This window comes from Miniopterus schreibersii (assembly GCF_964146895.1).
Source record: "Miniopterus schreibersii genome assembly, chromosome: 4".
Lineage (NCBI taxonomy): Eukaryota > Metazoa > Chordata > Mammalia > Chiroptera > Miniopteridae > Miniopterus > Miniopterus schreibersii.
Genome location: NC_138105.1, coordinates 12,420,403 through 12,444,998, shown reverse-complemented (window position 1 = coordinate 12,444,998; position 24,596 = coordinate 12,420,403). Strand labels below are relative to the sequence as shown.

The window sequence follows — 24,596 nt, the reverse complement described above, 5'->3', positions numbered from 1 at the left end:
AGGGAGCCCGATGAGAGACATGTTTAGCTACGAGGCAATGTGTCCGTGTGGCTGAAGAAGTCAGTTCCTATGTAAGACTATGGAATATTAAACTTTGAGTAAGGTCCTCAGACTCAATCTACCGCCCTTGAGGAGGTATCGTGGAAACATTAGAACTACTTTGGAAAGAGACATTATCTGTCCAAATCTGCCACCTTGACAGGCTCCTAAAGCATGGAAGCTGAATTGATGGGGTATATTAAGGCTAGCACGACCTTGAACAACTGGTTTTGCAATGTTGGCTCTGTGGGTGTGTGTCACCGGCATATATAAAGTAAGCTGCATCTCCCCGGGTTCAGTCCTAGAGCACAAGCTGGTGAGCAATGCACGGAGCAGCCTTATAGCCAGTTTACACCATCTTTGTCATGAAGATAACCGCAGTGCCAGTACTTCTGAGCCTGGCTCTTTGCCTCATACAAGGTAAGCAATTTGCATGTAATCTAAGCCTCTCCCACAAACCTCAGCCCTGGGCAGAGACCTGTCTCCCTCCCCCTGCCCATACTTAGTATTCAAGGTTACAGAAATGCATGTAATCCTGAAGTACCTTGCCAGACACAGAGCTTTAAAGAATTATATATGTGGTTTTAGAACTGTGTTGTTAGCTTTAGAAATGGCAAGTAGTTTGAGATAACCTGAATTCTAGCCACGAGAAATTATTCCAGCAAGTCTACATTAGTTCTAAAAAGCTAGCGGATTCTCTATCTGACCCCATTACCAAGCATATCAATTCATACTAATAGGAATTATGTATGTAATAGATATTGAAAACTTAGATGTATGTTTTATATGTGTGTGTATACATTAAATAGCATATTTATAAAGTACTAAAATTTAGATTCAATCATCTATTCTTATTTTAAAGCAGTAGTGCCTTCTGGCATATTTTATTTGTGTGTTTTCAAGTGCTAAATGGGTTTAAGGTACTTCTTATAAAAGGTAAGGGACTTTTGTGGGAGTTAGGAGGTAGGTTTCTGCATTTGCTACTTGACTTTGAAGGGAACACAGATCGCCTAGGCTAGAGTTATCTGGCTCTGAAGCATTTACATTATTTAAAAGGAATCCCTAGTTGGAGTTTCAGAAGAATATTATGATGTCTAGTTTTCTAGAATCAATGTGTAGGTACAAACGGGTGTCTCATAATGAGGGAGTGTAATATAGTCTGTGATTTTAATTAAACTTAATTCTTATATCTTTCATTTTTGTAGCTGTAATAAGGAGGCAATGTTACCAGAAATCAGAAATTTTAATTTTAGGTGTATATATGATCTAAATTTTATGCTTTCAAGTTATAATTGACATGATAGGATTGATATTTAGGTTATAATTTTAAAAGAGGCCTGACATACTTTGCTATGAAAGGGTTTTACAAATTAGATATTTTGAGGGGTTCAGAAAGCATATGAATATCATTTTCCAAAGTAATTGGGCCTTTCTGAGTGAGTAGACCTTTGCAAGTGTATGTACTGATCCCTGGGGCCGTGTCCTCACTTTATTTGCCATGGTAAATTTTAATGTGTTCAAAAAAAATTTGTGATTTTCTAGCATATTTCCAATAAAGTGAACAAGGTACTACACTAAGCGAATTGCTTGCCTTACTTATAAATATTTTACATTCCCTTAACTCTGGTATTTGTATTTTTTTGTGTTTCAGATGCTGCCAGTGAGAATGAAAATCAGGTTAGTCCTGCTTTTTTCGTTCATGAATTCATTCCAAGATCTCTAAAGAAAAAAGGTTCACTGACAACACCCCGATGTTAATAATACAGACACCTTACACTGATATGTACTAATAGCTTCTGCTAAAAACACAGAAACGGGTCTTTATAAATCAAGGCATGAATCTCACACACATACACATCAGTGTATTAATAATAATGGATCTGAGCAAGAGGCAATCTACCACACTGTAAGGGTGCTGTAAAACTCCACGAAGAAACAGACCCATGAATTACTATTGATCTGCTTACCAACTGAAAGGGTCATGACACACACAGGAAGCAGATATAAGTTTTCTTGTGATTATTATGTTAAAAGGAGTTTGGCTGTATCTTGTATATGGTCAGTGTACATTCCATTCAATAAATATTTAATGAGCATCTATTATGCATTAGACTTTATTTGAGATGGGGTGATATTCAAAAGTAAAGGAAATAGACAAGAGCCCTGCTCTCGTGGAGCTTACATCTCTGGAGGAGACAAGTTAACAAGCAAATAGGAAAACATATAGTACATTAAATATTGGTTAGTGTTGTGAGAAGAACAAAGATGGAAGGTAGAAATTTCTGGGGAAGGAGCTGGTGTGAGTTCTTCCTGGGATTGTCGGGTAAGTGCTCCCTGAAGCTAACATTAGAACAGCGATCTGAAGGTGATGGGGGAAGATCCGGAAGATGTTTGCACTGTGGAGCGGACCTGGCAGAAGCATCCCTGGTGCAGAGGCCCAGACTCAGGAGGGGCTTCGCTCCCTCTTTCTTAGAGGCCTTTTGTTTGAGAGATAAAAGGATAATTTCCTATAGAACCTAATCATTTCACCTGTCTGAAAAAAAAAGTTAAAAGGGCCAGTTACACACACACGCAACTATGCAATTAATTCAGCACTAAAAACAAGTATTTGCTATGTCTCTTGCAAGCCATAAACATTAAAATAATTAAACAGTAAAACAACCCTTTTTTCTACAGTGAAACTGTTAGAACTATGGTAAAATACTCTCTTGCTATATTTTATTACAACCATTTTTTTTTTTTTAAAAAGAAACTTCTTACTGGAAAGTTCTGGAGAAGTTCATCATAGTGTCTATTATTCATCTAAGCTGGCCACTCAAGGAGAGGGGCAGACACCGCCCTGGAATAAGTGAGGGGCACCACGGAGTGGGAAAGAGCCCGGGCTGTGGGGACCCAAGGGGCACGAGCCCTTGGAGGTTGTATTATGTAAACCTCATTTTTCATGAAGCTGTATTTTTTTTCTAGTCTATGACAATGGGCGATGACTTCCAGTGGATATGTCAGATTTTGCACTGACACTTTTTATGCCATTAAACTCTATTTTACTAAAAAGTGTTTTAGAAATTTAAACTTAGCCACCTCTCCTGTTGGCACAAGCAAGAACACGGAGACGTAATTATTTCTCTGGAAATGTTTCTGATCACAGTCCTTGGACCTTTTGTCAGAAACAAAACTGTTGATTTAGTCTTTCTTGCGGTGCTGGAAATTGTATTTTCCAAGCTCAGTGAGTAGCTCGCTGGGAGTTATAAACAGGAGCTAGAACAGCATGGAAAAGCGCTGTAGTATCTGCAAGGACCCCTGCCCTGTGTTTACATTTGTCATCACAGAGGGTCATTCTCAAGCCAGAGCAACCTCCCTAGTGCTCTAACCCAGACAAGGGGCCCTGCCAGCTCCTGGGACATTCTGTTCCGATGTCTAGGGAGGGACACTGGGCTATACAACAGCCAGCGAAGGAAACAGGAGGAGCTTGGCCCTAGAGGGCTCGGGTTTTCCTGAGATGTGGGGAGAACACAAAAGGCAGCAACAATAAGGAGACGAAGCGCCCCAAGGCCTGGAAGTGAGGCAGCGAGGAAGCAGCTGTGGAAAGCCGCCTCCCCATTCGGTCCGCATCTGCTCCTGTCTCAAAACCCTCTATGTGGCCGTGGTTGGGACCATATTACTTCCCAGAGAAAAACCCAACTGCTGCTTTCAGCTGTTACAGCCTTTTCCTGTTCCATAAGTCACAAGGATAGCATCGAGTCTCATCTTAACTGATTAAACATTGTGAACAAGTTTCTTCACCTGTTCCTGGGGCCTGGGCTGTTCGTCTGGGAAAAATAGACTGGCCTTTGTAGGAACCAGGGGCTCATGTCACTGGGGCAGTGCAGAAGGCCGATTGAGGAGTTTTTCTGATTGATAATGCTCTTATTTAACCGCTAAAAACTGTTTAAAGCTTCATTCTAGTGGTATCATGAAGCTTTGTTTTAAATATTTTCTTTAAGACCCACCTCACAAGGGATGTATTTCTTTTATTGTTATTATTTTATTGATTGATTTGAGAGAGAGCGAGAGAGGAAGAGAGCAAGAGAGAGACACTGACTTTTTATGCATCATGATTCTTGTATGTGTCCTGACCCGGAATTAAAGCCACAAAGTTGGCATATCAGGATGACACTCTAACCAGCTGAGCTACCCGGCCAGGCTACAAGGGATGTGTTTCCATGACAGAGACACCAGGCTCTTTGGTTCTATGACAAAGTTTCTACCTAGATTTTATAGAATCATTTCTACCTGGCATGCTAAGTAGTGACTTCAGTGCTGGCGTAAGACACTATAAAATCAGAGAGCAGACACAGATCTCGGAGGCCCAGTTGTCAGTCTGCTGTCAGAAATTATTACTGTGCTGCTGAGATAAGATCACTGGGTGGCGATCATAAACTTAGAGATATTTCAGTAGGTTGCCCTTAGAAAAATTTCCCAGGGCTGGTCTCTGACATTATTTAGTTACTTTTTTCACCATTAATCATTCTGCAGGTGCTACCAACTGCCTCTGTGTTTAATGATGTACCTAACTAGGTTAGATACATCATTACTCATTAGATGGTAAGCAACACTTAGACAAGGGAGATCCCTTTGACCATTTATGCTATATCTTTGGCACCTAGGGAAGTAGTTTCATAAGTGTTTGTTGACTGACTGACTGGTTATTATAAAGCTATAGGGAGCCGAATAAAATCCTGTAATCAATCCTTTGGGAGAGGTTGTATTTGTCAGACTTGGAGCAAAGACTTGATTTAATTGTTTTCTAATACAAGCATCTCGAAGCAAGATTTTATTTTTTTTGGCAAAATCAAAACAAAACAAAAATTTAATTTCACAGACTTGCTCTAAAGGTCCATTGAATTTGTGAGACTAATAAGGAATATAAATCATGTTAAATAATAGAATGGGTGGAAATAAGGACAGTGGACAGATCTTTAAAAAGGAGGGTTCTTCCTTTTTGTGCATTTCTTAATTCAATATATTTTATTGCAGGACTCCCATATGTCACTCAGTCTTTTTTAGGAGCTTAAAATCAATGGCGCATTTGCATTACCTGGTGAAATACTATTCAGAATCATTTCCCCTCTCCTCCCTAAAGTTGATACAGTGCTGCCACCGACATTTAACCAAAAGAGAGCCCAAACCAAGCATAGCACTCCATGTCTTGAAGGATGTCACACAGAATAGTAAAATAGTAGTTCCAGAGAACATACCAAAAAAACAACACAAATTAATGAAAGAAAGAGGGAAAGATTTACAAGTTTTGGGAAGACTGCAGTTTTTCCATAGATTCTCAAGATTTCATTCTGGTGGTAGTGATGGTATTAGTGGCATTGGTGGTGATGGGGGTGATGGTGGTTGGGATGGGGATGGGGGAACTTTTAAAAAAAAATACAAATTTGAAAATATGGAATGACTAGGTCTCCCAGAGGATGTGACAGCAAAGGGCCTGGAAATTGAAACTCCATTAGCTTTTAAGTCAGTTTCTGTCCATAAAACATCAGTGGATCTGAGGTTTATTTCAGAAGAGGACCTAGTCTAGAAATATGTTCTCCAAACATATATGAGCAAGGAGTCCTTTCGTTCAACTTCTAACTTTTTGTCAACTTTTTAATTGAACAACTGTTAACACTTCCGGGAGCTGGTGTCTTGGGTACATCCTTTGGGGACACAGCAGAGGCTCTTTACCGTGTCCGGTGCCCACGCACTGTGTCTCAGTCCTCCCGCCGCTTTTTCAGAGTCCTTCTTACAGCACATTATGACCTACTATGTGCTGGGTGTTTTATATGTGCCATCAGCATGTTGCAATAATAATGACATCAACAACAAAAACAAAACAATAATAATAAAAGAAGAGGAAGGAGGGGATTAGTCTTATTGAATATCTACATGCATCAGACATTCTTGGAGGGCTTTTTACATACTTGTTATATTTAATACTCAGAAGACCTGTGAAATGCATATATTTATATTCCTTATTTTTACCAATAAAGTAAGTGAGCCTTTGAGAAGTTAATTTGCTAAGGCTACTGGGCTTGTGAATGAGAACCCTGAAATAGAAACTCAGGTCTTAACACCCAGTCCGTTGTTCTTTCCATTTCACTAATTATTTTAGATGAATGCTTATTAGGGGAATTTGCGATCTCCAATCGACAATATACAGAATCACTATTTTTGTTTGTGTTATTTGTAACAACCGAGTGAATGTCTTCCCTATAAAGGGGTAGTATTTTAAAAATAATATTGTTGAAGGAAGTGCTTCTTAGAAGGGAAAGTCTTGCTTTGATGAGGTTTCTGTAAACACAATTTTTTTTTCCATCTTTCCCTTAGGAAACGTGCAATGAATATAGGGTATTGATGAAAAATGGGAAGCTCTTCTGTCCCCAGGATAAAAAACTTCAAAGCCCTGATGAAATATTGTTCCTCAACAAATGTGCCACGTGCAAAATGATATTGTAAGTAAAGTCTCTCTTTCTTCCAGGTGTTGGAGTTACCAGATGACCTCTGAACTAGTAAATGTCTTCTTTTTTTATGTTTTGGTGAATGTATCTTTCATATCTAAATGGTTAAATAAAAACAGTTTGTAGATCACTCTGGCATCTCTCATCAGATAAAGTTGGATAAGTGCCACCCACCTGGAGAGATTTAATAATCACACAAGTGGTATTCCAACACACCCAGAGGGCCCAGGACTAGTACTTTATGTAAAACTTCATAGTCTTTTGAGGATGTAGTTGCAATTTGAGTTTCCTGGCTCTGAAAAAAAATTAATTTAAGAAAGAAAGTCAGATTTCTTGGGCCTGTTAAGACAGGCCCTGTTGTACCCTAGGGACTGAGAAAAGGCCCTGGGGAGTGATGTGAAACTTTTCTTGTGGCAGCCAACCAGGAGAAGAATTTAAGCAGGATACACCCTGACTCAGGGAGCTGCCAGTGCCTTCCGACGGTTGGGATTATACTAAAATGAGATGGATTAACAAGTTAATTGTAGTTTGCAATTACCTGAAATTCAGAAAGAATTAGTATCCAGGAAGTTAACCAACATCTATGCAATGACTTCCTTCTCTCCAACGACAACGCAAAAGTGGAAGATGGCTTGAGTTATCAATTGCAAAACCTCAAGTCAAAGTGTCCTCATTTGCTTTTGAGCAGGAAGGTCGTTCTCAGTCTCTGACCCAACATCAAAGCTTCAACACTGGTACCGAGCCGATGCTAAGCTTACCCAGTTAAGATCATTATGGGATTATTAGCTTTTTAAATGCCAGGCTGGTATATGTCAGGGGATTTAATTTGACAGTCAATAATATTGGCATAATGAGGTTCTGACAACATGTGCTACTTCTAGAGAAGAGACTGTGGGAAGGGGAGGGGAGGCAGGGCCAGACCTAGGGTGGGGTGTGGCCCAGGGAAGGTTGAAGAATCCTTTCATGTTCTCTTGAAAGCTGAATGTAAGCCTGTAGGTGTATTATTTACTATAAAGTTTCCTTCTTGTTTCATAGGATGTTTTGATAGTAGACTGATACTATGAAATAATAAATTTACTAAAAACTAATTTCAAACAAATATAAAATGCCTTAACACACATAAGGTGGTTAATCATTTGAAGTCACTCACTCAATTATTATTTTTATTACCTATGTAAAGTATGTTGGAATAAACTTTTTTTTTTTTAACCTGGAAAAAAAGAGACTGTACGAGGCACAAAAACTATCCTCAAATTGCTAAAGTTGCTCTATGGGTCCTTAGAAGATGGAACTGGGACCAAAAAAGGAAGGTAGATTTTTGTTCAGTGTGCATATGCTCTTTTCTTTTCTTTAATTTATTAGGGTTACATTGGTTAATGAAATTACATAGGTTTCAGGTGTACAGTTCTATAATACTGCATCTGTATATTGTATTATGTGTTCACCACCCCCAGTCATGTCTCTTTCCATCACCATTTATCCCTCCTTTCCCTCTCTTGCCTCCCCCCATCTCAATTTCCCTCTGGTAATAACCATACTGTTGTCTATGAGGTTATTTTGTTATTTTTTTCTTAATCCCTTTACCTTTTCACCCAGCCACCCTACTCCCTCCCTTCTGACAGCTATGAGTCTGTTTCTATTTTGTTTGTTAGATTATTTTGCTCATTAGATTTCACATATAAGTGAAATCATATGGTATTTGTCTTTCTCTGACTGGTTTATTTTACTTGGTGTAATACTCTCCAGGCCCATCAAGCTGTCTCAAAAGGTGAGAGTTCCTACTAATTCAAAAAAATATACACACCCCTATGTTCATTTGCAATAGCCAAGATTTGGAAGCTGCCCAAGTGCCCATCAGCAGATAAGTGGGTAAGAAAGCTGCGGGCCATTCACACTGTGGAATACTACTTGGCCGTGAATATGGTGTTTCAGAGAGAGCATTCCAACAATGGCACAGATGGCTTTAAAGTTGGTGACCACCTGGAAGTTGGAAATATTTAAGAAGAGTAGTCTAATATGCAGCTAAAGATAGAGATTCTTGCTTCCAATAGACCATGTTGGAGATTTTTTCAGCACTGAGGAGAGATCTGTGGTCCCTGTGCTCATTTCTGGGCATACCTCCTCTTCTGACCTGCCAGACTGGGCTGAGAACAGTTGAAACTAGGTTGACCATGTATGCTGTTATCCCTAAAAGTTGGACAGGAGTGTCTAAGCTATGCTATTTCTTGTTCTCTTCCAGGGAAAAAGAAGCCAAAACCCAGAAAAGGGCTCAGCGTTTAGCAAGAGCCACCACAGCCGCTGCTCCAGCAAAGGTGAGAGACGATTTAAAGTCAATTTGCCATATTTGCTTTCAAGATTATGCTTGCCTCTACGTAGAACTATTTATTTCCTAATTACTAGGTCATACCTGTTATGAAGCCAGCTACTAAGAAGGGAGGGAACACGGCTTAGTCCATGGGTGGGCTAAATATCCGGCACAGCTAGTCCGTAGGCCCAACCCGTGACCCAACTCTCTGAAAACACTTGGGCACTGACAGCGTTGAGGGGTGGAGTCAGCCAGTGTGGAGTCTGCCTCCCAAGGTCCTTTCTCGTTCGTCCTGTCCTGCGTTAGCTCCATCAAGAGCCTTCATGGGACTGTGTAGCTGAAGTTCAAACCTCAGAGCTCTTATTTGTTGGCTATGTCACTTGGACCATTTATGGACCTCTCACTCTCATTGTTTGCATCTTTGAAATGGAATGTAGGTCAAAGGAGAAACCAAGTGTAAAAAGCCAGCTACAGCGTGTAACATGTGTCAGCAGGCATTTGCCTCCTTTTAGCTCCTTTTTCTTTCCTTCTTTTATTTCCTACCGCCTATCTTTTCCAACCCCGAGAGACTTACCCTAATCTAGCTAGAGTCACTTATTTAAATCTATTTTCCAGATTAGGATTTAGGCCAATATTTGTTTAACGAAAGTGTTCTGTGGTTAAAAAAAAAAAAAAAAAAAAAAAGATATAAAATGAGAATGAAGCTACACAAATGCAACCTAACATACAACCGTTTAACTTTATAAATATTTTTAATTTATGCAAAATAGTTAATTTATACAAAAGAATACAAGCTCTAGGTCCAGATTGGAGAACATTGCTCTCCTATAATGTCTCACAATAAATTATCGACAAAGCTGGGCTCATCCCCAGGTATCCTGACCACTACCCACATCACTCCAGGCCTCCTATGTAGCTTCTCCATATTAATCTTCTTCTTCCTTTCCAGTCTCTGACAACTAATTAAAATAATCAGTCATGGCAGGCACACCCAAATTACTTTAACATCCCTGGTCTAACCAAGCTATACTATCTTCCTTGTCGATGTCACTGAGGAATGTCTGAGAACCTCAGCCTCCGCAGAAAATCTAGTCACATTCCTTGCCAGGGCTCAACCAGTCTCACTTTTAAAACAATAGCCCAATTACCACTCAGTCAATTTGAAAATCCTTTATCTGAGCAAAAAGGACCTGCTTCTGCACTTTACAAAATCTATGGTGGTCAGAAAATTTTTCTAGTAATGTTCAAATCTGCCTTCTTTTTTTTTTTTTCACACTTAGAGAGTGGCTCATTCTGTAAGATTTACTCTCTCCCTTCCCCTCCTCTTTTTCTGTTATGAAAAACTGATGCATCAATGGTATTTAAAAATATAAAATACAAGCAATGACTCAAAAATAAAATACACACACACATACCCATTTTAACAAACCTGCTATTTAAAAAATATGACTAGTCAGATGTTTTCATATGTAGACACACATTTACTGACTTTTAATCAAATAGAACTTTTGAGAAATAAATTTACAGAATTTTAAGACTTAACGTTTTATCCCTGAGTTAGAATGTTTACCTCTAGGTAAAGTTTGTATGGTTACATGATTTGTTCCCTAGGAAACTGCTTACTTATAAATTAAGACAATATTTGGCCATATGCTTTTCAGGTAATTTTCATCTAGATTTTATTTTCCTATGTTTGAATGGATTCATGCAATTACACTGTTTTTGTTATTTTTCTCTTCACTATAAAAGAGAAAATTCTACCCACTTTTTCTGCTTAGATTCCTCCCATCAAAAATTAACCCTGACACTTACTCTACCTGTTCAAGAACTTTCCTCCTACAGACATCCTCGCTCCCTCGTGCATCATCAATCTCTTCTTCACTAGTCTGTCATTCTTTCACCTTCCAACTCTAATAAGTCTTGTTGGCAGTCTCGAAAATATTTTATCCCAAATTTGACTCCTTTTTACCATTTCCATTTCTACCATCCCAGTCAAATTCTTCATAATTTCTAACCTCTAAAGTATTTGGTCCATGTAGAGATTTGTTTTTTAATTGATTGATTGACTTAGTGTTTTGCATTGATTTAGGTTGCAATCTTTGTAGCATATTAATTTCATATGTGTGTATGTGTGTTTTCTGAGCTCTCTGTTCTTTTCAGATTAGTTTATTGATTGAATAACTAATAAGTCAAGTTTTCTATTTTAGTTCACCCTTTTCAAACTTGATTTACCTATGCATAAATTGTTTTTTCATATAGTTATTAGAAATAAAATATTTATTGAGTTTATGAAAACACCCAACTTTGAGTATAGGAACCCAATGTGATTAGGGATACAAAGAATTTATAAATTCATTTGAATAAAATTTACTTTTTATAATATTAACTTGCCCAACTCAAGAGCACAGAATACCTTTTCATTAATTTCTATAATTTCTGTCCTTTATTAAATTTATAAAGTATACTCTACAGCGATTTTTATAATTTTTGCAAACACCTAGAAAATACTATTTTGATTGGTATTTTGTTAGTTGTGGTATTTCTATCTGGTTATTATTGGTATAGACAAATTCTATTGATTTCTATAGACTGTTCTAATATTGAACAACTTTATGATACCTTCTGTTAATTCTGATAACTTCTTTGTAAATTCTATTGTTTTTTTCTTGGTAGTTGATCACACTTTCTGCATATAATAGGAGGTAACAGAAGTTTGATAACTCCCCTCTTAATTTTACCACTTCTTCATTTATTTTTCTTTCCTTATATTATTGGCCAGGATCTAAAATTTCAGTAGTTAAACAGTAGTGATAACAATGAACATCAAATGGCCCTCTCTCCCCTGTTTTACGAGAACAGATCTACAGTTTCTCCTTTAAGTATAGTGTTTACTCTAGGTGTTTTTTCCATAAACTGTAGCAAGGTCAGGAAGTTCCCTTCTGTTCTTAATCTTCTGAATATGTTTTGAAGTATGTCATCTCTGAAACGACTGAAATAGTTTTCTGATTTTTTTCTTTTAGTCTACTAATGGAATAAATTTCTTGATAAATTTGCTAATGTTAAAATATTATTGTTTTCTTAGGGTAAATCATACTTAATCATAGTAGATTAATATATTATTGAATTTGGATAGTTAATATTCTATTTAGAAAATTTAAAACTATTTTCATAAGTAAAATGAGTCTATACTTTTGTTAATTATTCTATTGTGGTTTAGGAATCAACAGACAGTTACCCGGTGGGTTCACATTTCAGAATCTGGCTGAATGAAGAGGTCAGCAAATCTTTTCCCCCAAAATGCAACTATAAATCTAAACAAATTGACCAAAATAAGCATTATCACCACTCTGGAGATTAAATAGCAGCCTGTGTCAATCTGACCAGCATTTATGCTTTAAAAACTGCTAAACTTTAGATTAGAACAGTGGGAGTTTGTGATGTTCTTGCTTAAGGAATACATCTTATCTCTGCTGCTTCCTTGTTGAGAAAAATTTATCACAGCAGGGCAGGCTATGGGTGTCAGCAACTGCACTGCCATTGTCGAAAGGGGCTCAGCTAATTTTGGGTCATGGGCTACAATCACACTCAGAGATGTTGTCAGTGGAAGTCACGATCTTCAGGTTGCACCATGATTGGGGCAAACATATTTCTGGCTAAATTTTCACACATTGGTGGCAGAGACCAAAGAGACACCAAGCACACATAGTCCTGGTTGAGCATAAGGCTGTGCGTAAGCGCTTAGAAAACACACATACGAAAAGCCCCCAGTGTAAAACAATGCTGACATAGACGTAAAAATGGCCTGATCCTTGAATGCCCTCCTCAGTGTACACAGGCCCATCCACAGAGGGTAGAAGCCTCACTGGCTTGAGGTGTTCGTGCTCAAACTGTGTCCAATCATTGGCCTACCACAAGCTGCACTGATACAAGGGGTAAAAACCTAGAAAGCCATGCTTAAGAAAACACAACACAGCTATAAATATTTTTTAGAAGACACATCAACAGTAGCACAATATGGGACAGGAAGAAATCAGATATTTAGCCCAAAGATACAAACAAAAACAAAACAGCAAACATAATCTTTAGGGTAAAATCATAATCCTGAATCACTACAACATGTTGTACAAAATGTCTAGTTTTCAACAAAAAATATGAAATATGCAAAATAATGGAGCTGTATGACCCATATTCAGGAGGGGAAAAAAGCCAATGGAAACTGAGTGTCTCCAGGTGTTAGAGTCAACAGATGGACTTGAAGCAGTTACTTAAAGTGTTCAAATACTAAATAAACCCCAAATAGAAGAATCTTTAAAAAGTGTAACAACAAATAGAGATTTTCAGTGACAAAATATATATTTGTATTAGAACAATGGTTCTAACAACAATTTAAGACTTACAGGTTTCAGCTAAAGCAGGGTACAGATATATATATCAATACGAAAATTCTGGAGTTGACGAGAATAACTTAAGTGAGTTATTCAGTAGAGAGCTCAAAGGCAGCTTTGAGATTGCGTAAAAAGAATAATAAACCTGTAGAAAGATCAGTCAAAGCTAACAGTGGAAGAATGGGGAGAAAAAATATTAATGGAAAATGAACAGTCATGGAGTCCTTGAGATAACAAACCTACCAATATAAATACAAATAGAAATACAATAGAAATATCAGAAATAGAGCAGACAGAAAAAAAATTTATTTGAAGAAGTAATGACCTAAATTGTGTCAAGTTTGATGAAAAAAAATTTACATTCAAGAATTTCAACAAGCCCCAAATAGGATAAATACAGGGAGATCCATACCTATGCCCATTATGATCAAAATGTTGAAATTGAGAGAGAACATTTAAAGTGGCAAAAGAAAACTGACCTTCTATATATAGTTACAATTCATGACTGGCTTCTCATCTAAAATAATGAAAGCTAGAAGTCAGTGAAATGACATGCTCAATGTGCTGGAAGAAAAAAAATGTTAACTAACATTCTATATCTACCACAATTATCCTATAAAAATCAAGGCAAATATAAAGATATCCCAATAGCAATGAAATTTGAGACGATTTGTTACTACAAGTAGTAATAAAGTTACCTCTTTAACTGAAAGAAAATGCCTACCAAATGGTAACTTAGACTAAAGAGAAGGTAAAAGTATGGTAAATGAAATGGTAAAAGTATGGGTTAATATAAAGTACTCTATAAATATATTTTTCTTGTTTTTGCCTAGCTTCTTTTGAAAATATAATATTATATAAAGCAACGATTAAAATGCTGTTTTATTTGGTATATAGCTATAATATACAGTGTGTCCCCCCAAAATGTATTCACATTTTGAATAATTATAAAGGCAGTGTTTATTAAAATACATTTCATTTTCAAAATGTAATAGAATACACAGACATTGTGTGTATATATATTTTTTGGGACACCCCATATGATAACTATAGTGCAAAGGGGGAAGTAAAGCTATACTGGGGCAAAGTTTCTGTATTTTTTCAAAATTAAGTATTATTCTGGAGTAAATTGTGATAAATTAGAATATATACTGTAATCACTAGAGTAACTACTAAGAATGACATGTGTAATAAATATATAAAATGTACAAAAAATTAAAAAAGACAATCTATCTTTAACCCAAAAGAAGATAGCAGTGGAAGAATAGAGAAATAAAAAGAACAAGAGTCCTTTTGAAAACAAATAGAAACAGCAAGTACAAACCCAACCACATCAATAATTATGCTAAATGTAAACTATTTAAACATCTCAATAAAAAAGCAGAGGTTGTTATATGACTCAAAAGCAACTATGAAAAGGAAGACAAAGTTCAAGTTTGCCATTAAACCACTATTGTAATAACTTTATATGGTAACAGATGGTAACTAGATTTATTATGGGAATTATTTTTATGTATATAAATATCAAGTCACTAAGATGTACACCTGAAAGTAATAGGATATTCTATATCAATTATACTTCAATCAAAACTAAGTAAATAAAAAAACGAAATAAATAAAAAGCAACTATAAACTGGCCCAAATAGATACCCCTTAGATTCAAAGACACAAAGAGTCTGAAATGATTAAAGGGTGCTACCATGCCAAATATAACAACAAGAGAGCAGGATTTGCTTTATTGCTATCTGACAAAATAGATATTAAGACAAATACTATTTTTAGAGATAATAGGGGCATTTCATAATTGCATAATTTTAAAAGTATCAGTACTCTAGGAGATAAAACAATTATAAATGTATATGTACCTACCACCAAAGCTCAAAATACATTAAACAAAATATGATGTAATTCAAAGAAAAATAGACAGTTCAACAATAATGTTTAGAGGGTTTAATACTCAACTCTCATAAGTTGATAAACAATTAAACAAAATATCATCAAAGATATAGAATACTTGAACAACACTGTCAGCTAACTCAACCTAAAATGAAATATAGAGAACGCTCCCCTATATATAATGATTGCGTATTTTTTTTAAGTAACAGTGGAACATTCTTCCAATAAACTACATAATAGGATATTCAATATATCTCAATAAATTAAAAAGAATTAAAATTATACAAAGTATGTTTTCTGATCACAACAGAATTGAATACAAAACCAACAAAAAGAAATTATGGAAATCCCCAAATAACTGATGGATCAAAGAAACAATCATGAGAGAAATTAAAACAAAATTTGGACTGAATATGACCAAAAACATAATTCAAGACTTAACAGGTTTTAGCTAAAGCAGTGTACAGTCATCCCTCCTTATCCATGGGGGACTGGTTCCAGGATTTTTCCCAGATACCAAAATCTACAGATGCTCAAGTCTCTTAATCAGTCCTCTGTGTTCGTGGGTTCCATATCCACAGATTAAACCTAAACAAGGTCAACTGTATAAAGCTTTAAATAGCTTAAATCAAAAAAGAAGAAAGGTCACAATTTAATTATTTGAACTTCCACATAAAGAAAGAGAGAGAAACAAAAGAGCAAATGAGACCCTAAACAAGCAGAAGGGACATAAAGATTAGAGCAGAAATTAATGAAATACAAAACATAAAAAATAGAAAAAGTTAATGAATCAAGTCCAAAAGTTGGTTCTTTGAAAAGATTAACAAGCTGATAAACCTTTAGGTAGATTGACCTAGAAAAAAAAGAAAGGACAAAAATTTCCAAAATCAGGAATGAAATGTGTGAGGTCAATATACACCTTAGAGAAGTCACAAGGATTAAATGGAATATTATAAACACATTTATGCCAAAAAGTAGACAACTGAGATGAAATGGAAAAATTTCTAGGAAGAAATAAATTACTAAAAATTGACCCAGGAAGAAAAAAGAGATCAAAATAGACCTATAGAAAGTAAAATAATTAAATCCATAATTAAATCAAATAAAATATCAGATCTAGGTGACTGGTGATTTCCATCAGATATTGCAGGAAGAAATAATACCAATCCTTTACAGACTCATTCAGGAAATAGAGGAGTAGGTATGCTTGCCAGCTCATTCTATGAAGCCAGTGTTACTCTGATACAAAATCCAAAGGAAGGTATAAGTGCAGAGAACACGGACAAATATCCCTCATAAACAGAGATGGAAAGATTTTAAACAAATATTAGTGAACAGAATCTACAACATAGAAAGGATAAAACCATAGCCAAGTAGGAATTATTTTAGGAATGCAAGGTTGGTTTAACAACAGAGAATTTGATACATTATATTGATAGAATGAAGGACAAAACTACATAATTAGTTCAATAGATGAAAAAAAGCACTTAACAAAATACAACACTCGTTCAAGATAAAAATTTACACAAGAAATCTAACAAGAGACAAATTTTCTCAGCTGATAAAGGGCATCTATGAAAAACCTACAGCTAACATTATACTTAATGGTTAGAGAGTGAGCACTTTGGCCTTAAGACTGAGAAGAAAGCAAAGATGCTTGCTTTCACCACTTCTGTTCAACACATTACTTCTACTCAACATTAGGGTCTAGCCAATGTAATAAGGCAAAATTTCTTAATTAATTAGAGACATCCTGATAAATAAAGGAAGCAACTGTCTATTATAGGAGCATCATGCTCTAGATAGAAAATCCTAAGGATCCACCAAAAGAAAATTTACTAAAGCTAGTAAACAAGTTTAGCAAGATTTCAGTATACAAGATCAAAACTTAAGTGTATTTCTAATACTGGCAATCAAAATTTAAAACCCCAAATTTAAAATATTAATTTTAATCATAATAGAATAAAACAATAAAATATGTAGAAATAAATTTGCAAATGCAGGACTTGTACATTAGAAACTACAAAACATTGGTAAGAGAAATGAAAGATCTGAATAAATGGTGAGGTAGTCCATGGCAATTCTCCCCAAATTAATCTACAAATGCAATATATTTCCTATGAAGATTCTGACAGACTTTTTTTTTTGCTGGAAATTGACAAGTTGATCCTAGTACCTACATGGAAATGTTGGGACACTTAGTGATGACTTCAAAACTAACTATAAAATAACAGTGATCAAAACAGTGTGTTATTTGTGTAAGGACAGACATAAAGATGGAAAAGAACTGAGATACCTTACATTTATGGTCAATTAACAGTTGACCAACATGTCAAGATAAACCAGAGCTTAGAAAAAATTGAACAGCCGTAATCATAAAAATAAACTTAGATTCTTACCTTACATCATACACAAAAATTAACTCAAAATCTATTATGGTCAGAAGTGTAAGAGTTATAACTATAACATTTCTGGAGTAAAACCTAACAAAAAAAAATCATGAATTTGAATGAGTGTTTTTAGATTTGAAAGCAAAAGCATGACTCATGAATATAAAATTAATTTAGACTTTATCAAAGTTAGAAACTTTTGTGTTTCAAATGAGATCATTGAGACAATTACAAAGCAAGTCATAGGCTGGGAGAACATGTTCACAGTTCATGTACTGGGTAAAAGACTTCTATCCACAATATAGAAGGACTTCTTATAACTCAATTATAAGAAAGCAAGCAACTCAACTAAAAATAAACATTACACTAAAGATACATTAATGCCCAATAAGCACATAAAAATATGTTCACATTGTTATTACTTAGGGAAATGCACATTAAAACCACAATAAGATACAGTTACACAACCACTAGAGTGACTATAATCATAAAGACAGAAAATACAGAATATTGTTAAGGTTGTGGAGAAACTGGGCCAGTTACAGATTGCTGAGAGGAGTATACAAGGATGCAACAATATTGGAAAACACTTTGGCAGTTTTAAAAAAATTAAACATAAATTTATGTTTAATATATGTTAATATATGTTGTGTTTAATAGGATGTTATTATGTTAAACATGACCTAGCACATTCAGTCTTAGAAATCTACCCCACTGAAGTGAAAACACATGTCCATACAAAGTCAGGCATGTGAACATTCATAGCAGCATTGTTTTTAATAATCCCAAATTGAAAACAATCCAAATACCTAAGTGTCCACTACGGAATGGATAAACAAAATGAGCTACATTTTTATAAGGAAATATTATTCAGCAATTAAAAAGGAATGTACCACTGGTGCTGTTAAAATATGGATGAACCTCAAAAATATTATGCAAAATTTAAGCCAGAACCAATTACATATTTATGATTCCATTTATATGAAATATCCAGAAAACATGAATTTATGGAGTTGGAAAGTTCAGTGGTTGCCTAAGGCTGGAGCTGGGAGTGAGAATTAACTGTAAATGGGCACAAGGGAAACCCTTGGAGTGATGGAAATATTGTAAAATTGGGTTGTGGTAATGGTTACACAACTCCATAAATTTACTTAAAATTATTGAATAGTACTTTTAAAATTAGTGAATAATATGTTTTTATTATATATATATCCCAGTGTTTATAGTTATTTCCAATAAACATTGAATGTGTTTTTATTTCCATTGTCTCTTTCTTTGTTTTATGTCATGCTAGAAATCTAGCGTATCATCTTTTTTGTTAATCTTCTCTATTGTTTTTGTTATCTGCGTCATTCATTCCTGTTTTTTACATTTGATCTGTTACTTATTTTACAATGGATTGAGCAATACCAAATTTTAATATTTTAAATTTCACAGCCAGGGTATTTGAATATATTAATGGTCACCCTCTCAAGATTTGTACTTGAAGTGTTTCCATTGTCATTCTTTGCTGAGCATTCCTTAATTTTCCTTCCTTTCGAAATTAGCTAGTAATACAGAATTTGGTTTTCAAATAAGTGGTACTTTTTTCTATTTTAAATTGACTTTTAATTTTATTGCATTTTAGTCAGAGAGCATAGACCACAGAATATTGATCCTTTGGAGTTTCCTAAGGCTTTCTTGCGGCTAATAAATATTCTACTTTTATAATTATTTCATATGATCTGGAAAAAATACTTATTTTCTGTGTTTTGGGATGTAGTTTTCTATAAAAAGGCTTAAGCATCTTAATTTTTTCCCCTTGATATATTAGTTTCTGAGAAGTGTGCGCCGAATCTCTAACTCCAGCTGTTGATTTATCTGTCACATTTGGTTGGTTGTTGACATATTTAGAGCCTGTATTAGTAAGTGAATTTATGCTCATGGTTATTATACCTTCTTTTACTTTATATAATGTCCCTCTTTTTTACTTAGGGTGCGTTTTGGACTCACTTCTATATTTTGAGTATTAATATTGCTGCTTCTGCTCATTCATTTTACTTTGTATATCTTTTTTTATCCTATGTTAATACTTGAGTGCCTTTTTATTTTAATTTTTCTCTTGTGATCAATACCTCTTTGATTATTTTTAAAATCCAATCACAAATTGTCTTTCAAGTTGTGGGGTCAGTTAATTTACATTTTGTTATTTGTTATGGTAGGAGTTGATTTTCCCAATTTTCCATATTTTTAGTCACTAGACTTTAAAAAATATATAAATTTTTACTGATTTCAGAGAGAGGAAGGGAGAGGGAGAGAGAGAGAGAAACATCGATGATGAGAGTCATTGATCGGCTGCCTCCTGCACGCCCCCTACTGGGGATCGAGCCTGCAACCTGGGCATGGGCCCTGACCGGGAATTGAACCCCTATCTCCTGGATCCTAGGCCGATGCTCAACCGCTGAGCCACGCCGACTGGGCTAGACCTTTCTTTAATAAATTATTCTTAAAGTAGTTTCTTCCTTCCAGCTTTTCTTTGATGATAATTTAAATGTAACATATCTTTTTGTTGTTCTTATCATAACTACCTTTAATCAAATACCTGGATTTATAATTTATCACGATTGCTAAAGTCCTTGTTTATTGTTAATATCTCTGCCTTCTCCCCTAATGTGCTAGTTTGCTGTCAGTCCGTTTTGTTAAAATCCCCCACACCTCCGCTGTTTCTTTATGGACCAGATTTTAGCTGTAAGTTGCTATGGCTGTTTCTCTTCTCTTGACCTTTTGCTTTTCATTAATTCTAGAGAGGGTCCCTGTTTCTTCCAATAGTCTTCTTATATATGTTTACCTCCTTTTTGGGATTTCTAATTTTATTCTTTATGTTTTTTTTAGATTTTTTTTTTCTATTTTAAATTAGTTTTTCTTTATGTCTTCTACGAGAGTTTCCTACCCTGGTCTTCTGGTTCACAAATTTATTATGCATTTGTACTTATCCTATTTTTATTCCTTATATTGGTGTACTTATTACCATTTAAATATTTTTCATATCTAAAGCTTCCACTGTTCCTTCCTTTACAACTTTTTACTTGGTTTATGTTGCAGTATCTTCCCTTATCTCTTTAAAGCATAGTTATGCTCTTGATAAATTATTTTTCTGTGCATTCCAATAATTCTGCTTCAGCTGATGCTGAATATTGTTCATATTACCATATCTTTTATGTTGTTTTACTTCTCAGATATAGATATTTTTACTGTAATATTCCATAATGGCTTTAGTTTTTTTTACTTTTTTCCTACTAAAGTAAGTTATATAAGAGTCAAGGTCAAGCTGCAGTCCTTCCTCTCCTGGGCAGTGTAAGTGAGGATAGGGAAGGGTAAGGCCCACGGCCGAGGCTCTGGAGCCGGGGCTGACCCTGCGGCTCGCTGGCGCCCTACCAGGACAGGAACCCGTCCTGACCTCTCCCGGGAGCTGTCGGCCTGGAAGAGGTGTTCTCTGTAGGTTGTGCTCCACCGGCCCTTGGGGCCTGGAGGAGGCGGCGAGCAGTAGACGCTCGCACCTGCTCTGTCACCTTGCAGCTGGGCTTCCACCCTGCCCTGTCATCACGCTCACACCTGTGACCTAGTATGCTGCTGTTGACTTTTCTGATGAAGGGGGATAGCAGCGACTGTGAAGTTAAAAATGTTCACTCATATTGCTGAGGCTTCTATGGTTTCAACAGAAATGATTTTTGAGAAAACCAGCAGCTCCCCTGCTTTCTCAGACTCCACCCACACTTCTGCCTGCCCACTGAGCAGAGCAGTCTGTTCCTACCACAGGCCCTTTGCACGGTAGTCCTCTGTGCCTAGAACGTTCTCCCCTCAGATCTTTAGCAGCTGGCTCCTTGTCACTCCCCAAGCATCACCTCAGATATTAGCATTGTGGAGAGATCTTTCTGACACTGTCTTTAAAATACCACTCTTCTAGGTACTTTATATTGTTCAGTTTATTTTTCATAGCTCTTACTATAATTTAAAATCATTCGTATGTATTGCCTATCTCTTCCCACTAGAACGTAAGTTTCTCAGAGCATGTATTTAATTTCTTTTCATTCTTTTTGTTTTTTTGGATTTTTTTCCCTTTTTTTTTTTTTTTTTTTTTTTTGCTGTGGGGTGACAGTCTATGGAATGCCTGGAGCCTAGTGAGTGTGTGATGTCTTTTAAGGAAAAAGCGAAAAGCTGAATGGATGGACAGAACAATATGGCCATTACTTCTGTTTACACTCTAGTTTTTCCCTCTTTCGAAACATATGGCATAAATAGTGGGCTATGCTCTATAGCTTTTCTTTTCTATTTATTTTTTTCCCTTTTTGTTGGCTTCTAGGAATGCTTCTCAATGGAATCTTCTGCTTTACAAATTTGTTATATATTTGTATTCACCCTGCTTTCATTCTTTATGTTGTATGACATAGTAGGTCTATATTTTAAATGTTTTATACTATAATTAAAATATTTTTATTATGACAATAGTGACATCAAAACTTTTATTTTGCAATGTGACATCATAAAGAAAAATATCCAGTTTTATTATTTGATTTTAGCTAGAAAGTAAATTCAAGTTAACTCCAAGTTAGCTTATGTCGCAATAGTGAGTTGCCAAACGATGTTTGGTAAGTGTTCATTTGGTCTTCCACATGACTCTGTAATGTGGGTAGGGTGTGAATTTCCATTTTTCAGATGAGGAAAGTGAAGTTCAAAGAGGTGAAGTGAGTGGGTGGCCGACCTGCGAGTTAAACACCAGTCTTCAGTTATTACCTAGCGCAGCTGTTTTTCTCACCATCCACGTTTGTCCCTAAGCGTGTGTCACTAGAGTTGTGACTTGGGGATTTGTCCCATTAGCCCTAAAAGGTGTTTAGTTTTATTGGCTTGTCAGTAGAGAAAACAGCCATGGTGAGAACAACAGCAACGATAAATAGCTATGATGTCCTTACAGCAGTTTTAAATGCTGTGCATGCATTAATATATTTAAATCTCTTCATAATCCTGAGAGGTTGATAGTATTACGTGCGTTTTGCAAATGAAGATCCTAAAGCACAGAGGGGTTAAGCAACTTCTCCAAGTCACACAGCTAATCAGTGGCAGAGGTTGAACTAGGAACCTAAGAATCTGGTTCTTGATCACTACCCTAATCTGTAATAATAGAAACTTCATTGCCGCTTATAGTTTACAGAGACCTTTCTTATCTATTGTCTGCAGTAGCACTCTGTAGAGAAGGCAAATGGTACAGTGCTAAGTTTCAGAGAGGTGATTTGGCCTCTCACAGGCAGCAGGGGGCTGAAATTCTTCCTTCTGAAATCTAATTATACCTGTGTTCTTGAGCGATGTTTTATTATCCCTGATTCTATTAGCTCATTGTGTTCCTCTTAATATTTATTTCCTCTCCAACGAGTTATATTGTTGTGGGTTTAAAACACTAACCTAGTTGAGTACCTAAGGAACATTTTCTCTCTTACCGTTTTGATGTTCTTTGGCCGTGTCTCTTGCAGCTGAACTGTGCTGATTTCAGGAAGGCAGAAGGAGGTGGGGATTTTATCTGTACCCCCGATGACACAGCTGTCTGTGGCACCGACGGGAAGAGGTATAGCAGCAGGTGTGCCCTGTGTGCTGCGAACCTGTGAGTATTCTGTGGGGCAGGATTTCCCCCTACAGCACGCTCTCTGTGTAATTACATGACACATTTTTTCTTACAGCCTTTAATGATTCATTTTGCGGGAGTTAGTCATCCATAAATTATTAGGATCATTTCTTTTACTACGCTTAAAGAAAATATATTTAGAACACTTCATATTTTACAAAGCACTTTTGTGTGCTATTTATCAGACGGTTACCACTGTCTCTATGAAGCAGAAAGACGTATAATATATATTTGCATATATACACATACATACACAGCATATATATACAAACATATAATATACAACACACATTTATCTGTTTTCTATGTATTTCTGATTATATTCTTTTTTCAGAGAATTATTTAATCATCAACTTAAATTTATTAAGTGCTCAGCAATTTACAGTATTAGAGTAGATAATTGGGACTTTTAATATTGAATTTCTTCCCATGTATTCAACCTTTGCCGTATCCCTAAAGCATCTCACGGTCCTATATTTTGTCCCATTTGGTTCCTTCTCTACCCTCAGTACTAGGTCTGGTTATTGATTGTATTCACCTGACAAGACAGGGTACTTGCTTTGCAGGTTCTGGCTTCTGACCTCAATCTTGAATTGTCTGCTCTTCAGTTTTTGCAATATAACAATGTTTGGAAAGGCTAGTAAGGGACATGAGAAATATTCAGTCTTTAAGGTCCTGCAAGCTTTATCCCTCCTTGTAATGGTATCTGAACCAAAGCACAACTGAATTAAATCACTCCAATCCCTCACGTGACTGCGTTTGCAGAAATACACTCTAAAATTACACCTTCAACTCTTACCAAGGGTCAACGTAAACAAACGGGAAACAAAAGCAGACGTGGGAAGAACATACAGGGTTTTTAGATATGTATTTTGTAGCACTACTGTGAGCACGCTGAACAGTTAGTTCCTGCTCCATCTTGTGCAGGGGATCCTGTGACAGATTCTTTAAATCTCTGGGTCAGGTGGAAGCTTCTCTCCCCTAATTTCCCCTGGACTTTTTGTGCTGTACAGTGAATGTCTTACTACTCATTGTGTTTCTCCTTAGCTCTGTCTACTAGAAGACTCTGGAATCACACTGGAATTTAATGTTTTTGTTCTCTTCAGCTGATATTTTTTGATAGGACACTTTTCTTATTACTTTAACTACTTGGTTTTTACTCTGCTTGTCTGTATTTTTATTGTTATACAAGTGCTTTAGCTGGAAACTGCCTTCTCTTTATAGAAAGCAGGAAATGTAGCCTTCATTTGTGGCTCCATGTTTTCAGATACGCTTTAAAGCTCTATTAGACTGAATGAGATTAATTATTAGGACTTTATGAAGTTTCCATGAAAAACAACATATTAGGTGGCATAATCCAAATGAAGAATGCTATCATAGGATGCCAGATACTATAAACTTGAATTTGTTTATTGAAACCAACAACAACATCAACAGCAGCAAAGTCCC

General features: G+C 36.0%; 1 protein-coding gene across 2 annotated transcripts in view; it reads left to right on the top strand.

Moving 5' to 3' along the window:
- Positions 1-358: 358 nt before the first annotated feature.
- SPINK5 (serine peptidase inhibitor Kazal type 5) overlaps positions 359-24,596 on the top strand; it is a 70,608-nt gene continuing 46,370 nt past the window's right edge. For both annotated transcript variants that reach the window (XM_081135247.1, XM_081135246.1), the window contains exons 1-5: positions 359-459; positions 1,691-1,716; positions 6,391-6,515; positions 8,761-8,833; positions 22,999-23,126. In XM_081135247.1, the coding sequence (XP_080991373.1) occupies positions 405-459; positions 1,691-1,716; positions 6,391-6,515; positions 8,761-8,833; positions 22,999-23,126 (407 nt within the window). In that variant the 5' untranslated portion in view covers positions 359-404. The remainder of the gene's footprint in view (positions 460-1,690; positions 1,717-6,390; positions 6,516-8,760; positions 8,834-22,998; positions 23,127-24,596) is intronic.